Source organism: Lathamus discolor, chromosome 10, assembly GCF_037157495.1.
Source record: "Lathamus discolor isolate bLatDis1 chromosome 10, bLatDis1.hap1, whole genome shotgun sequence".
Classification (NCBI taxonomy): domain Eukaryota; kingdom Metazoa; phylum Chordata; class Aves; order Psittaciformes; family Psittacidae; genus Lathamus; species Lathamus discolor.
This window is the reverse complement of record NC_088893.1, coordinates 17,550,995-17,564,076: the sequence shown is the minus strand read 5'-3', so window position 1 is coordinate 17,564,076 and position 13,082 is coordinate 17,550,995. Positions and strand designations below refer to the sequence as shown.

Genomic DNA, 13,082 nt, shown 5'->3' with positions numbered 1-13,082 from the left:
AGCAGATGACGTAGGCTCTCCAAAAAGGAAGTTTTTCTCTTGGAGGAGCAGCACTTTATGGGTGTAATTGGAGTTTGTGTTCCCGTTATACAGGTGTTGGAGGTAACAGAGGTGCAGGGTGCACCAACAGTTAGAAATGCAGCTCCAGATCCTACGTGTATTCACACATCTCCCTCCTCTCACATTTGGAAAGCCAAGCAGGTTCATTTATCTGTAATTTCCATTATATTCTACTCACTCTCAGTTCCTGATTATTTGTTGCTCAAGCTATTATATCAGGTTGTGACTGACCTGAATGTGGCCTTAACATAAGATCAGAGACTGAATGAGACTCAGATCTCAGTTCCTTTCTGACTCTTTAGGAAGATGGCTGGAATGGGTAGATCTAAGCAGAATAATTTGGTTTAATCAGAAAAAAAGCCACATAAATATCACAAAAAGAAAGCTGCTTTCAGCACTGCCACACATTAGCCTTAGAGAACTGGAAGCATTAGATAGCGAAAAGCATCTTACCATAAGTAAAATAAGCAACTTCAGGGGGAAGGGTGACATTATTGAGGTCATCATCTTGAACGTACTGGTCTACGTACTGTTGTGCTTCAGTTGCTTTGAGAAAAGCCATGAACCTGGCAGTGAACGATGCCACGAAGATGGAGAGCATCCCAAAGTCCAGCAGGTTCCAGAGGTGCACCACGTATTCTCGTGGACCCTCTTCCCAGATCTCCTTGCACTCTGACCATATCATGCCTGTGGAAAGGACAGACCACATTTAAAGGGCAAACACAGAAGGTGCTTTTTGTATTCAGGCAGACCTGCTCCCTGGCTAACAGTAGCTTCTAAGACAGAAGCAAATGACTCTTCAATTGAATTTCTTGAGAATGGTCTGCATAAACTTTTAAAAATCATCAAAACTTTAAGCTTATGTTTCCTTTTGTGCATTATGGGGTAGAAACATCAAGATTTCACTATATGAGTCAATAGTAAAGTAGACTTGTGGTGATGTCAGAGAAAGCACAGATCAGAAATAGTGAGGACAATAGAAAATCCTACTGCTGATCTATCTGGAAAAAATAGTAATGAATTTCCATATGTTCAAGTCTGAACTACAACTTTGAAAACACTGAAATTAGGATCTTTCTGACAATAGGCTCACAGATAAACCTAAGCACCAAGCCCAGATAATTCAAGCATTTGACATCCATATTCTACTGGGAGTGCTGGCGAGGACAGGTGAATTCAGCAGGCAAACTGGAGCCAAGAGCTCAGGTCAAATTCACCAACTTGCCCAAATTTCAATCACAGCAGGGCTTCAGAGCCAGAATCTTGCTTCTGAATAGCTAAAATAGCAGAATATTTAATCCACTGATAAATATTTCCTGCACTCTATTGAATCCTGTTTCCATAGCAGCAGTAAAATTCACATTTAACCAAGCAGGAGCAGTGCCTGCCAATTTCCGTGTGGCCTCCTGCAACCTTGTCCTTTCTGTGAACTCTTCTTCATCCTCTTTGCTGGAAGCTCTCATGGTGTGGCATGTAATTGCATTTGCTTGGCTACTTCAGAGACTCCTGGAAGCACGTGATGTCCCAAGAGATGCAGTTGAAGACTGAGTTATAGGGAAGGAAACAAATCAGAGTGAATCTAGCTGGAGGATGGAGGAATGAAGAGCTCCTGCTGTCAGTCCTTGCATGGGGAAGGATTTGAGAGAAAAAGAAAGCTAAACTACTGATGCTACCATTGGCCAAGGAACAGCGGGTGCCCTCCATAGACCTGGAATCTTCAAGCAGGTCCCTGGACATGTATGTTGCTATAGGTTCTGTTCCATATAGATCTGTCTTGGGAGAGCCAGAGGTCTCCTGAGTGTTGAGCAGAGGCAGAGGGAGGGCAAGAGAGGAGCCTCCCAGCTCTTCTCCTTGAGTCCTCAAGTGCTTGGCAGACTGAAAGCAGGAACTTCATCCCAGGCTGTCATTCACCACGAGTAAGATTTAATGCTAAATAGCTTAAGGGACAAGGTGGAAGAACTGTTTTCTCAGGAAGTGTCCTGGAGCCAGGATAAAATATTAAAGAAACATTTCTAGCTTGAAATATTAAAGAAACATTTCTAGCTTAAAAAAGTAGCCCAGAAGTGATACGTAGGGACCATTTGTCCTATGCATTACGCATGCATGTTGTACAAAGGTACTAAAGCCCTTCTGGAGATATCACATGGGTGGTAACATTGCCCACCAAAGCGCTTGTTCACTGGTGCCCAAAATGTCTTTTCTGGTTTAAATATTAACTCTCCCATCCAAATTTATTTCTAATCTTAAAATACCTAAGTCACAGATTAATGAAGAAATGTCTAAAACTGAGTAGACTGACTAAAATTAGAATCACTCCCTGGAAGTATCACACTATTGGACTGTAATTTACATCATTCTTTTTGTCAACGGTGTGGCAATCATTTTTTATCCATACATATGGAAAAATGTCTCTTCAGGACAAGAAGAAAAGTTACAGTGATTACTTGGTCAGAACTCCTGGGTAATTGTATATACATTGTGAGAGAGTAATTCGAAGCTTCTCCTTAAGTAAAAATGAGAAGAGAAAAAGCAGCTGAAATTCAGGGGATGAAACTTAAGATGAGATGTAAGAAATAAGGGAAGGCAACGAGGCAAAGCAGATTTGCCAGGATCTAATTACATTCCAGTATGGTGTTTCTGAGGTCTCAGTGCCTCTGGGAGAGGTCGTTTTGCAGAGTTTGACACACAGAGAGGTGGGATATAAGCAGCTTAATGGTCCCAAGAGAGAGGACCTTTGAGCTCTTTTGGACCACAGCAGGCTGTGACCATGCATCTCCCTCTGAGTGGGACATAGAGGGACTCTTGGGCCATTCTGCTCACTGATACTCAACCTTTTGCCCATTGAGGAATGCTGACAAAGCTGATGTATTTTCACTGCACCCAAGGGAAATTTTTGACAGGATCCTTTATACATATATAAATATTTATATGCATACCTATGTGTGTGTATACCTACATACATATATGTGAATATATATATGTATATATCTATCTGTCTGTCTTGGTTTAGGTATTTAATTGCAAGTGTGGGTATATTAGCTTTCATGATCAACTGTTGTTAGAAATCTTGTGATTCACCTTAAAACTGCAGACTGCTGCTAAATGACACTTGTAACCCTTTAAATGAATACTGTTGACCAAGTCTGACACTCAGACTAGATCCAGCTGCACCTATGTTCTGGCAGGAGTTTAGAAAGCAAGGGGATCTGTTCTGAACCTCAGACTCAACAGAAGGATCTTCCTTATTCCTTTACATCCCCAGTTTCTGTACACATCACATTGGTCCAATTCTGTATAAAACACTGAAGCCTGATTCTGTATAAATCATTATCAGTTCTGACACCATTTCCTTTTGTATGTAGTAGAATGAGCCTTGCATCAAATTCTGTTGAATCAGACTTCTATAAATTTGTATTAAAATCACTTTGCTGCCCTCTCTGATGGTGATTCTTTGAGTGATCCCAACCACTCTTTTCACAATACAGTCAAGCTACAGGCACAGCCCGTCTGGAAGAAAAATGGAAGTGTACAGGAAGTACTGTTCATCACCTGTGCACAGAAAGGAACAGCTTGCCTGATTTTTATATTCACTGGCCTGGTACATAAATCACGAGCAGATGATGTTGCAGAGCTGATTTTGAGCCTTCCTGGATCCACCAAAGGCTGCTGGATTAAGAGAGAGACTTCTGCTCAGACTGTGCCTACCCAGAGCTTAACTGCTACTTTGGCTGCTTCTGCAGTGGGGATTTTGTCTCTCTAAATAAACCTCCCTGCTTCCAGTGCTCACTTTTGTCCCTATTGTGCACAAGCAAAATCACAGCCTTCCTCACTTGAAGGGGAGAGAAAAGAAGATGTAGCCAAGGCATACAATGAGCCACAGATGCTTTAGCTGAAATTGCTGTGCCCCATGTATAAAGGGGCAAGTTCTCCTCTCAGAGCACCATAGAATGCTTTTTCTCTGCTCTAACAGATTTACAATCTGTAGCTCTTGGGTGCTTTTTCATAACAAAGAGGAATGAGACCAAAAAGGCATTCTCCCACCTAAAATGCTATCTTGCTGTTCATGGGGATGTTAAATGGGCTACCAGCATTACCTGGCTGATCCAGCAATGCTCTATAGCCATTTTGGAGGTGCCGGCTAATGGAAAGTAAAGCCTCTTATATGGTTTTCTGGAGCAGGATGAAATGTTTGCCTGGCTGAAAGTCACTGCCCCTGCTCGGTTTACTCTATTATCCACCTCCATTACAAGTAGTTCGGAGCAGGAAACAGCAATGGTACCACTTTGCATAATCCCAGTGTGAAATTCTCCTACTGGTAGTTTTCTCTTAAGATGCACACACATGGATCAATTTTCAATATCTCCAGCAAGACTAATTGCAGGGACTGCCATTACAGGTTGTGCTTGCTTGTGGCCACACTATGCTATGCTAATGTAACATATTCTCCTCGAATAAGGCTGCTCTGAACATGCATCATAATTTCATGGTTGACAGCCAGATAATGCAGACAGCCAATTTTCTCCCCAAAAAAGAACCAAGATCAGGGACCTGTAAGCTAATTTCTCAAAAACGGCCTGCTATTGTTGGAACCAGGAATGTGTCATCAGCATTCATCCCTGCTGCCACGGTGTGAAGGAGGAAAGAGAAAGAAGAGAAACAGAAGGAAGGGATTTACAGGCTGAGAATAAATAAAATTACACTTTTTGATCATACTATGAAACAAACTGTAGGCAGCACACATACACTGTTGAGCCTGGAGACAGTAACTGCAGGTTTTGTCGGGTAGGCTTAAATACAGCTATGTGTATTTAGTACACAAGAGATAGATTTATTATACTTTAACGTAAGCTTTGTATTTCCATTTGCCTCTTTGGAAAATAATTTCTTGGCAGCTTTACCTGTGATATTTCTTTCTAAAATTTACTTTAATTATATTTCTACTTCTATATGCATATTTATAATATCTGTAAGATTTTTGCACCAAAAATGCTGGGCAGTCCTCCCCCTTTAGCTCTTTTACAGTGCTTTAAGGTCATGGTCACATATGGAGCTCAACAAATGGCAAAGCCCCTGTGACAGCTATCTTCAAGCCGCATGCATCAAACTTTCACCATAGCATTGCCAAACCATTATCTGAAGGCTTTATGTAGGGAGACAGGTAAAATGGCCAGAGAATATTGCCAGTGCTGATGTAGGCAGTCATTAGAAAATCTCATTATATCCAGCAATCTGTACAATGAATCGCCTTTCCTCTCCTAGAAAAGTTAAAACCTTAGCTTTAAATTAAATGTTTTCCTTTTCATCTCTCAGGAACTTACCAGGCAGACAGATATCCAGTGTCTATAAGAAAAGAATACCTGGTCTGAAATCTAATCATCTCGGTCCAACTGTTTTAGTATCATTTTTAAAATGCATCTTACAGACTTACTCTATCCAGTCTGGCATCTATTCCGTATTTTCTAACCTAATATCCTGTATGGGGTTCTGATTATTGTGGGGACAGAGAACAAAGAAATGGTGGCTAGAAAGCTATCAGATAGGGCAGCCTTATCCTATTTTTCAAGGGAGTTTAATGCAGTGGAATTTGCTCCAAGAGAATCAAAATCATGGTGGTGAGTAAAAATAGATACAGAAGAGGCAGGCAAAGGTTCTGCAGGGTTGGTAGGCTCAATTTCCCTATAAATCCTTCTGAGCTTGTTTAGATGGGTGGTTCAAGGTAGCTGACCTGCCAGGAATAAACTATGCCTATAGGAAAAGTAATATACCTGAATTTGCCTAAAACTCCCTGGAAGTTAAACCTGTGCATGTGAGATACTTTTGCACTTGAAGGGTTTATCCATATGAAACCTTACTTTATAATTGTTGGATAACTGAATTTCTTTTAAAAGATGCGAATGCTGTGCTGTTCCTTCAGCAGTAACAATACATACAATGGATTTAATAAAACCCAACTCTTATAAGCCTAACAATTTTCATCACTAGGTCTCAGAGTTCATTACAAGGACATAAAGAGCTTACAAGAAAATAAACACCCATTTTGCAGATGAAGAACCGGAGGTTATTCAGTTCAGTGAGGATCATTGAGGTTCATTCATCCTTCATATAAATGGATGTCATGGCAGGGTAATAAAAGAGTCTGGTGGTCACCCACGTCCCAATGGAAATGTTTCTTTCTGCTCACATTTGATAGACCAATGTCTTACAGCAAAACTATGAGTTAAAACTATGACCATATTACCTTTTTTAAGATGCAATGATTAAACCAAAAGGCAAACAAACAACACCTATGGCATTCAACATGGAAAATCAAGAATGTGAGAATTTGCTAAGCATCATTCAGTATTTTCAAAAGCAGTGACCAAGATCAAAGTCTTCTGCCATCTTGGAGGACTCATAGACACTTTGGTTTTGCTTACCCAATACCCACTTCATGATCAGCAATTCTGTCCATGAGAACTGAGTTGTTTTGACTCTGAATATTTGTTTTGGATGATCTGTGATGGTCTCGTTGGGGAGATTTTTCACTCCTTCAAACCGATCTGATGCATTCACTACTAACAGTCCAAGGAAGATTGTGAAAGAAACTGCATGTGCCACAAACTTCATGAAAGGACTTCGGAGGGTCCGTCCCAGCTGCAATGAAGCATACAAGACATAAGATCAATTTTCCCTTATTTACCTCCTAAAAGGAGGTTTCTATAGAAGTTGGAACCCTTTGACCGTAGTGAAAAGGATTCAAAAATGACTTCCAGACTATGAACTAAATGGGGCTTTGATTTGTTCATGTTGTTCTCTGCTATTACTAGACATTATGCATTGGCAGTTTCAATTATGCCCCTTGGATGATTTTCTGTGCATGGCAGTATCTTATGTTGCTCCTTTATAAACAAATATAACATCTAATTGTCCTGGCCATATGGCAAGTGGAAAATGAAAAGACAGGACATTTATATAAGAGACATGCTTGTGTGTATACATGTTGTATGAAGGTACTCATTTGTGGCAACATAAATCCTAATGATGGGTCTTCTTCCCATCCTTACATCATTGTTATGTATTAGAATATTTTATTAATGTTGACTTCTTGGTTCATTAACAATGTGTAGGAAATAGCCTTCAGTTTAAGTATTCTTTAATGTCTGTAATATGCTTTGGTATGACAGTCTTCTCTTGTTGTTACTACAAGAGCTCAAGATTCACTCCCCAGAACACAAGGATTTATTTCAAGACATTAAGCCAAGAATCAGAGCAGCAGATCCCTTCACTATAGTTAATATTGATCCCATTTGTCTTGAAAAGCTTTCTTTAATAATTAGCTTAAATAACACTTTTTCATTTCACATTTTCTGTGACCTAAGAAAACGTTACTCCAGAAAGATGTCAGAGTAGAAGCATTTTTAGGAGCACAAGGACTGACGCCTGCAGTGTTGGACACAATAGACTGGAAGTGCCGTCCTGTATGTGCCCTTTCCAAAACCACCTGAAAGCAAATGGGGCTTTTTTTGTACTATATTACTCATTGATTCGTTTCCATCGATGACATAATATCCTTAAAATTTTCTTAATATCTACTGACTTGATAATAAAACCCCTTATTAACATGCTGTCTTTTTTCTGAGGCCAGTAAGGAGGTGTTTCAGTAGGTAGATATCACACTCAAGCAAGCCCCAAGTTTCTTTAATTTTCTCTAGGAATATTATGGCAGATGTAGGAATAAATGAAGCGTATTAAACCAATCCCAACACTTGTGATGCTGGTTCACTCCTCTGCCATAAAGCTTGGTGCAATGTGAGTCCTCAGCAGCTTCTTACAGCTGCTATTGGGTAGATTGACGCTTTGTAGCAGAACTTACATTTCCAGTACAGAGCTGAGGGGGTGATGGGATGTGATTGAACAATGTCCTAATTGTTATGCGATAATCTCAAATGTTTTCCTGTCTGAGAGAGTTCAAATTATAAGAGTAAAGAGGAATAACTCTAAGTATATGGGGCTTTACCAACAACAGTTTAAGAAAGTGCATTAGCAATCTGTACCGGAATCATTTCTACCCTGAATTCACTAAAAAAGGAGCAGCACTATTGAACCATGAATTACCTCCAAATACTTAGTTTTTTGCTGTCTTCAGAAACTTTAAAAAGAGACCTGAGATTAAAGTAGTGTAGCTTTGGTTATCAGAGAAATAATCACATACATTACAGAACCAAATGAATCCTGTGAGTAATTTCACTCAATTCTCTACTGATTTAACAAAAGTCTGCCTTTAGTCAGTGTTACATCAGCATTTTATTCCCTGTATTACAGTGGAAAGCTTACAATTTTTTCTTGAGCTGATGCTTTTCAATATCTACTCAGAAATCTGATTTTTAGCTAAGAGCTACAGGATGCCAGTGTTGACTAGAATATTCTGTAACAAATTAATGGAGCATCAATTCCTCCCGTCAGCCTAATGCTTTATGACAATAAGATGTATCTTTCAAGCAACATGATACAGTTAAATTCAAGGTGTGTAACTACCTGGATGTATCAATTTCTCAATTACTTTAAAAAATCAAAACATCATCTTCCATCAAATTGGGATGGCAGGAAAGTGCCTGCCTGTCACTGTTAAGACAGAAACACTGACACTGAGTACACAGGTTCATTCTTAAAAGAATAGCCTATTTCATGACTTAGTATCCTATCTATATTAGAGGAATATAGTGAAACATGAACACATGTCAAAATGAAAGTATATAAAATGTGATATTGAAACAAAGTTTTCCGAATGCAAATTAATCTCTATTCCAAGAGACAGGAACAAATAAAGATATAGAAACATAGAATCATGGAATAGTTAGGGTTGGAAAGGACCTCAAGATCATCCAGTTCCAACCCCCCTGCCATGGGCAGGGACACCTCACACTAAACCATCCCACACAAGGCTTCATCCAACCTGGCCTTGAACCCTGCCAGGGATGGAGCACTCACAACCTCCCTGGGCAACCCATTCCAGTGCCTCACCACCCTAACAGGAAAGAATTTCCCCCTTATATGAAACATCATAAAGAAAAAAGACATTAATATTATCAATATTATGCTCACAGCAAAGCGTAAAGAATATTGTAATTATTTTGCGTAGCTTAACTGGGGAGAAAAATGCCCAGAGTAGAAAGACAGAGGTACAGCTTTAGGTGCAGTGAACTATGCAGGTTTGGTGCTTAAACAATGCTGAGTCTGTCACAACGAGAGCTACAGTCCATAAATCCCCAGCATGGCTACATGAACAACCCAGGCAATGAGAGCTGGGTGTAAGCAACCACTGCCAGTGTTATAACATTTGAATGTGCCCTTCAACTGCCCAGAGAGGCAAGAAGCTCTTGAAGTTCTGCACAGTCCAGTCTCACTTGCTCTTGCTATTATATTTTTGGGCAGCAGACGGTGCAATTTTTCCATTCTATCTCTTATCTATTTTGATCACCAGTGAAACACATTTTGGACACCGACATACCAAGCAACAGTTCATTTCATTGTCGTGGTCTCCATGAGATGGATGAGTCAGCAGAGATATTTCAGGATAGGATGGGCTGACACTCTGCAGGTCTTGTCAACAGTTTGTGTATCCAGAGGTGAATGAACCCCTGACACTAAAATTGGTTTTAATAAAGACAGCTCTGTGCAGAACAAGACTTACAAGCTCAGTTGCAAACTCAATTCCTCTAACAGAATGTACTTTTCTTGAAGATATTCTGCAGGATACCAAACATTAAACATGTTTTATCATCTCAGATGTTCCGCATGGCTGTTTGCACAAGGGTTTTCTGATTGCACTAACATAAATCTTTTCAAATTACAGCCTTTCCTTAATACCCATCCATGGTTCTATAATTTCTTGGACTTGACAAATTTAGAAAGGATTCCCCACTGGCTTTTAAAGGAAATAGAAGTAGATGCTTTGAAGCCTGAATACATTACCAGTGCCAAGGTTCATTTTGATCAAATTTAAGTACCTCTGATAAGCTTCCTGCTGAAGACCTCTACCTTGTAATAATGGATGATATTGCTGGCTGTTGCTGCGTGCAAAATGATCTACCCTGCCTCCCCATCCTTCTGTAGCAAGAGCATTATCACTTACATACGCACGTATTTATCCTGAAGAACAGATTCTTTAAGGAAAGAAACCTCACTATAGATTTCATACCACAGACCACTCAAGCTCTTAACTAAGCTAATAGTTGGCTCTGGTTCTTTGACCTCTAGGTCTTGGCAAAACTCTTCTGCTCCGTTTGATGATGTGAGCTGTAGTACAGCCCTATTTAGGTACATTGCAGTTCTCCAAGTCTCAGCATTTTTTCCCTCAAAATCCTAAAGATTGTATGACTAAATCTAGTCTTCTCTGCAGAATTAAGCAGTCCCTGGGGCTTGCCAAAGTTTCAGGCATGTGTGCCATAATAATGCTCCACTAACTAAAAATACCAGATCAGAAAGCAGAAGGAAAACGAAGAAAGAACCTTTGAATAAGGCAGGAACCTTAAAAAAAAAAACAAACACAAGTACATAAAAAAGAATAAGAGTTTAAACATCAGAGTTAACTAAAAGGGCAACAAAAATCTTTATTTTTTTCCCATTTTGGTGGTTCTTCTATTCTTTTTTCATCCCACTGCCATATTGTTATCTTCTATCCATTTCTTGCTCCTATTCTTTTCTTGTCACCCACCATCTTACCCTCTTCTCCCCTTATGCCACCTATTTTACACATAAATATGAAGCTCAAACCATGTCTAATAGCTCCATTTGTGCATATCAAGCAACATTGCAAGCTTTCTTTCCTCTGGTGCAATCTTAGAGGACAGCATGAACCACTTCCCAACCATGTTACAGAAATATATGTGACTTCATTCACACCATAAAAGCCATGCACCTTAATGAGTTTGTACCTTGCTGCAGGGAGCGATCCAGTAGGCTATGGCAAGGAAGGGCAAGCCAATGGAGACCCCAAAGACGGCCAAGAACTTCACAGCTATAGATTGCTGCCGTAAGCCTGAGAGGTTTTCATACCACATGGTGAGCAATTGCTGCTGGCAGTTGGGATGAGCAACAAACTGTAAGAGAAACAGAAACAGAAGTATCAGGAGCATTGTCTGAAGAAGATGAGATTTCAGTGAATAACCTGCTCAATTTGCCAGTGGAACAAGACAGGGCATGTCTTTGTTGTCTGATATAGCTTAGGGTTTCACAAGCAGAGAGCTGCAAACCAGGCACCCAAAATCCCCAGGAACTTGGCAGAAGGTGGTTGACTCCTGCTTCTTGCCTTCTCTAGATAAGGGTTTTGGCAGACAGCAGATGGCCTGGACCAAAACCAAGCATCCGTCAGTGGCCAGCACTGACAAAGTGCCTCTGTGGGCAAATTACCTCTTGAGGTAAGACAGTCTACATGGAGATTCAGAAGGGGAACAGAGAGGCACTTTGATGTCAAGCTGAAAGAAACCTCTGATAACTTGCTAAAGAGGCCATTGAAATAGGAGCTAAACACAGCGCTAGTATGATATTGTTCTATTCACTGCATATGGACCCAAAGTGAACCATTCCACCCAGTTCTTCTCCTGTAAGAGGTCTGGCTGGTATTCTCCTACTTTGAATGCTTTATCTCAGAGTTCCTCTCAAAAAATGACAGCTCATTCTTTACTGATCAGACAAAATGACAAATTCAAAAGCAGAAAGAAAAGCTGTGGTGCTCTGGTACAGAAAGTACATGTTTTGTATCCTGCAACTGAGAATGTTCTTCGGTTTATTGTTCAGAAGAAAAAGAAAAGGGGAGCATCAGACAACTGAAAAGGGCAATTTCTTAATAGTAAAATTACAGAATCACTGGATCCCCTGGAAGAGTTTTATAATAAAACATTAAACTTCTTCATTTCATATTGTTCTTCAGCGTGATTGAATTTAGGATGTGACTGCCCTTAATCACAAAGGAAGATAATTATAAGGCAAAGAAGCTGAAAGAAAAGACAAAATACAAATAAGTTGCTAATGCAGCTGATTGCATTAGCAGAACCCAGTGTTTCCTTTATGAGTTGTGTGGCTGAATAAATGTTCTTGGGAGGGAAACGGAAAGCCCACCACTATTCCAGAAAGCATTTCTGGAGGTGAGGGAGAGGATGAAAGGGGAACAGAAAGGAAGAGAGGAGGAAAAGCAGAGGTTAGTAAGGGCCTTCGTGGCTGCTGTTGCCCTTGCCTGGCAAGGTGACCACAGACCACATCTGGCAGCTGCCCCATTGCCCAGCTTCAGCCCTTTAAGGTGCAACCAGGCAGGGGAATTTCAGCTGTAGCCTGTAATTTTATTTGGACTGAAAAGTAGAGAATATTCGAACTGTGCTTTCGTCTTCACTATCTACGAACCCATGATCAAATAGCGAATTTAATGGACCCTTTTCTAGATGTTTGCATAATAACAAAACCATTATTGCGAGTTTAAATGATCGGTTCATTGCTACTGCAGAATGAAATACAGTTGCACAGTAATTAGGATTGCCGTGGAATAGCACATTTCCTTCTGTAACAGCACATTAGCAGCTATTTAAAATGTGCTTCTTCAGATGAATTACGTTTTGGGGTCTGCATTTCTCAAAATGAACAAAATAGAAAAGACTTCACCCCTTCCACTGAATAAATCTATCAGAGTGAAGATATTTGATAGGTGCTTTTAGCCTCTTTTGTCTTCAGAATCTTTTCCTGGAAATGTTAACATTTTAATACACTTTCTTATGAGCTGCTTTCAAAAGAAGAAGAAAGCTTTCTAAAAAGACATTCTATAAATCATCAGTCCCAGCCCTTCTGAGCATCTAAGTTTAAGGTTGAGGTGATGACAGCAGTCTTGCAAGGAAGCATTTCCTAATGCCCAGTGTTCATGTTTGCACTATTGTTGCTAGGGCTTATTATCATTCTGGCAAATGGACAGAAAGATGAGGTGGAAGGAAGCAAAGCACAGAATTGATTCCCTTTGGAAAGTTTATTTTCAGATATGATGAATTCAACATGGAAAATGA

The 13,082-nt window shown here is 40.0% G+C and overlaps 1 protein-coding gene across 1 annotated transcript in view; it reads right to left on the bottom strand.

Annotated features, from left to right (window-relative positions):
- Window positions 1-13,082, bottom strand: part of TRPC7 (transient receptor potential cation channel subfamily C member 7) — a 105,513-nt gene that overhangs the window by 18,644 nt on the left and 73,787 nt on the right. Inside the window, exons 4-6 of the mRNA XM_065690722.1 lie at window positions 10,974-11,138; window positions 6,477-6,693; window positions 514-747 (exon numbers count right to left, since the gene is read on the bottom strand). Coding sequence (XP_065546794.1) covers window positions 514-747; window positions 6,477-6,693; window positions 10,974-11,138 — 616 coding nt within the window. The remainder of the gene's footprint in view (window positions 1-513; window positions 748-6,476; window positions 6,694-10,973; window positions 11,139-13,082) is intronic.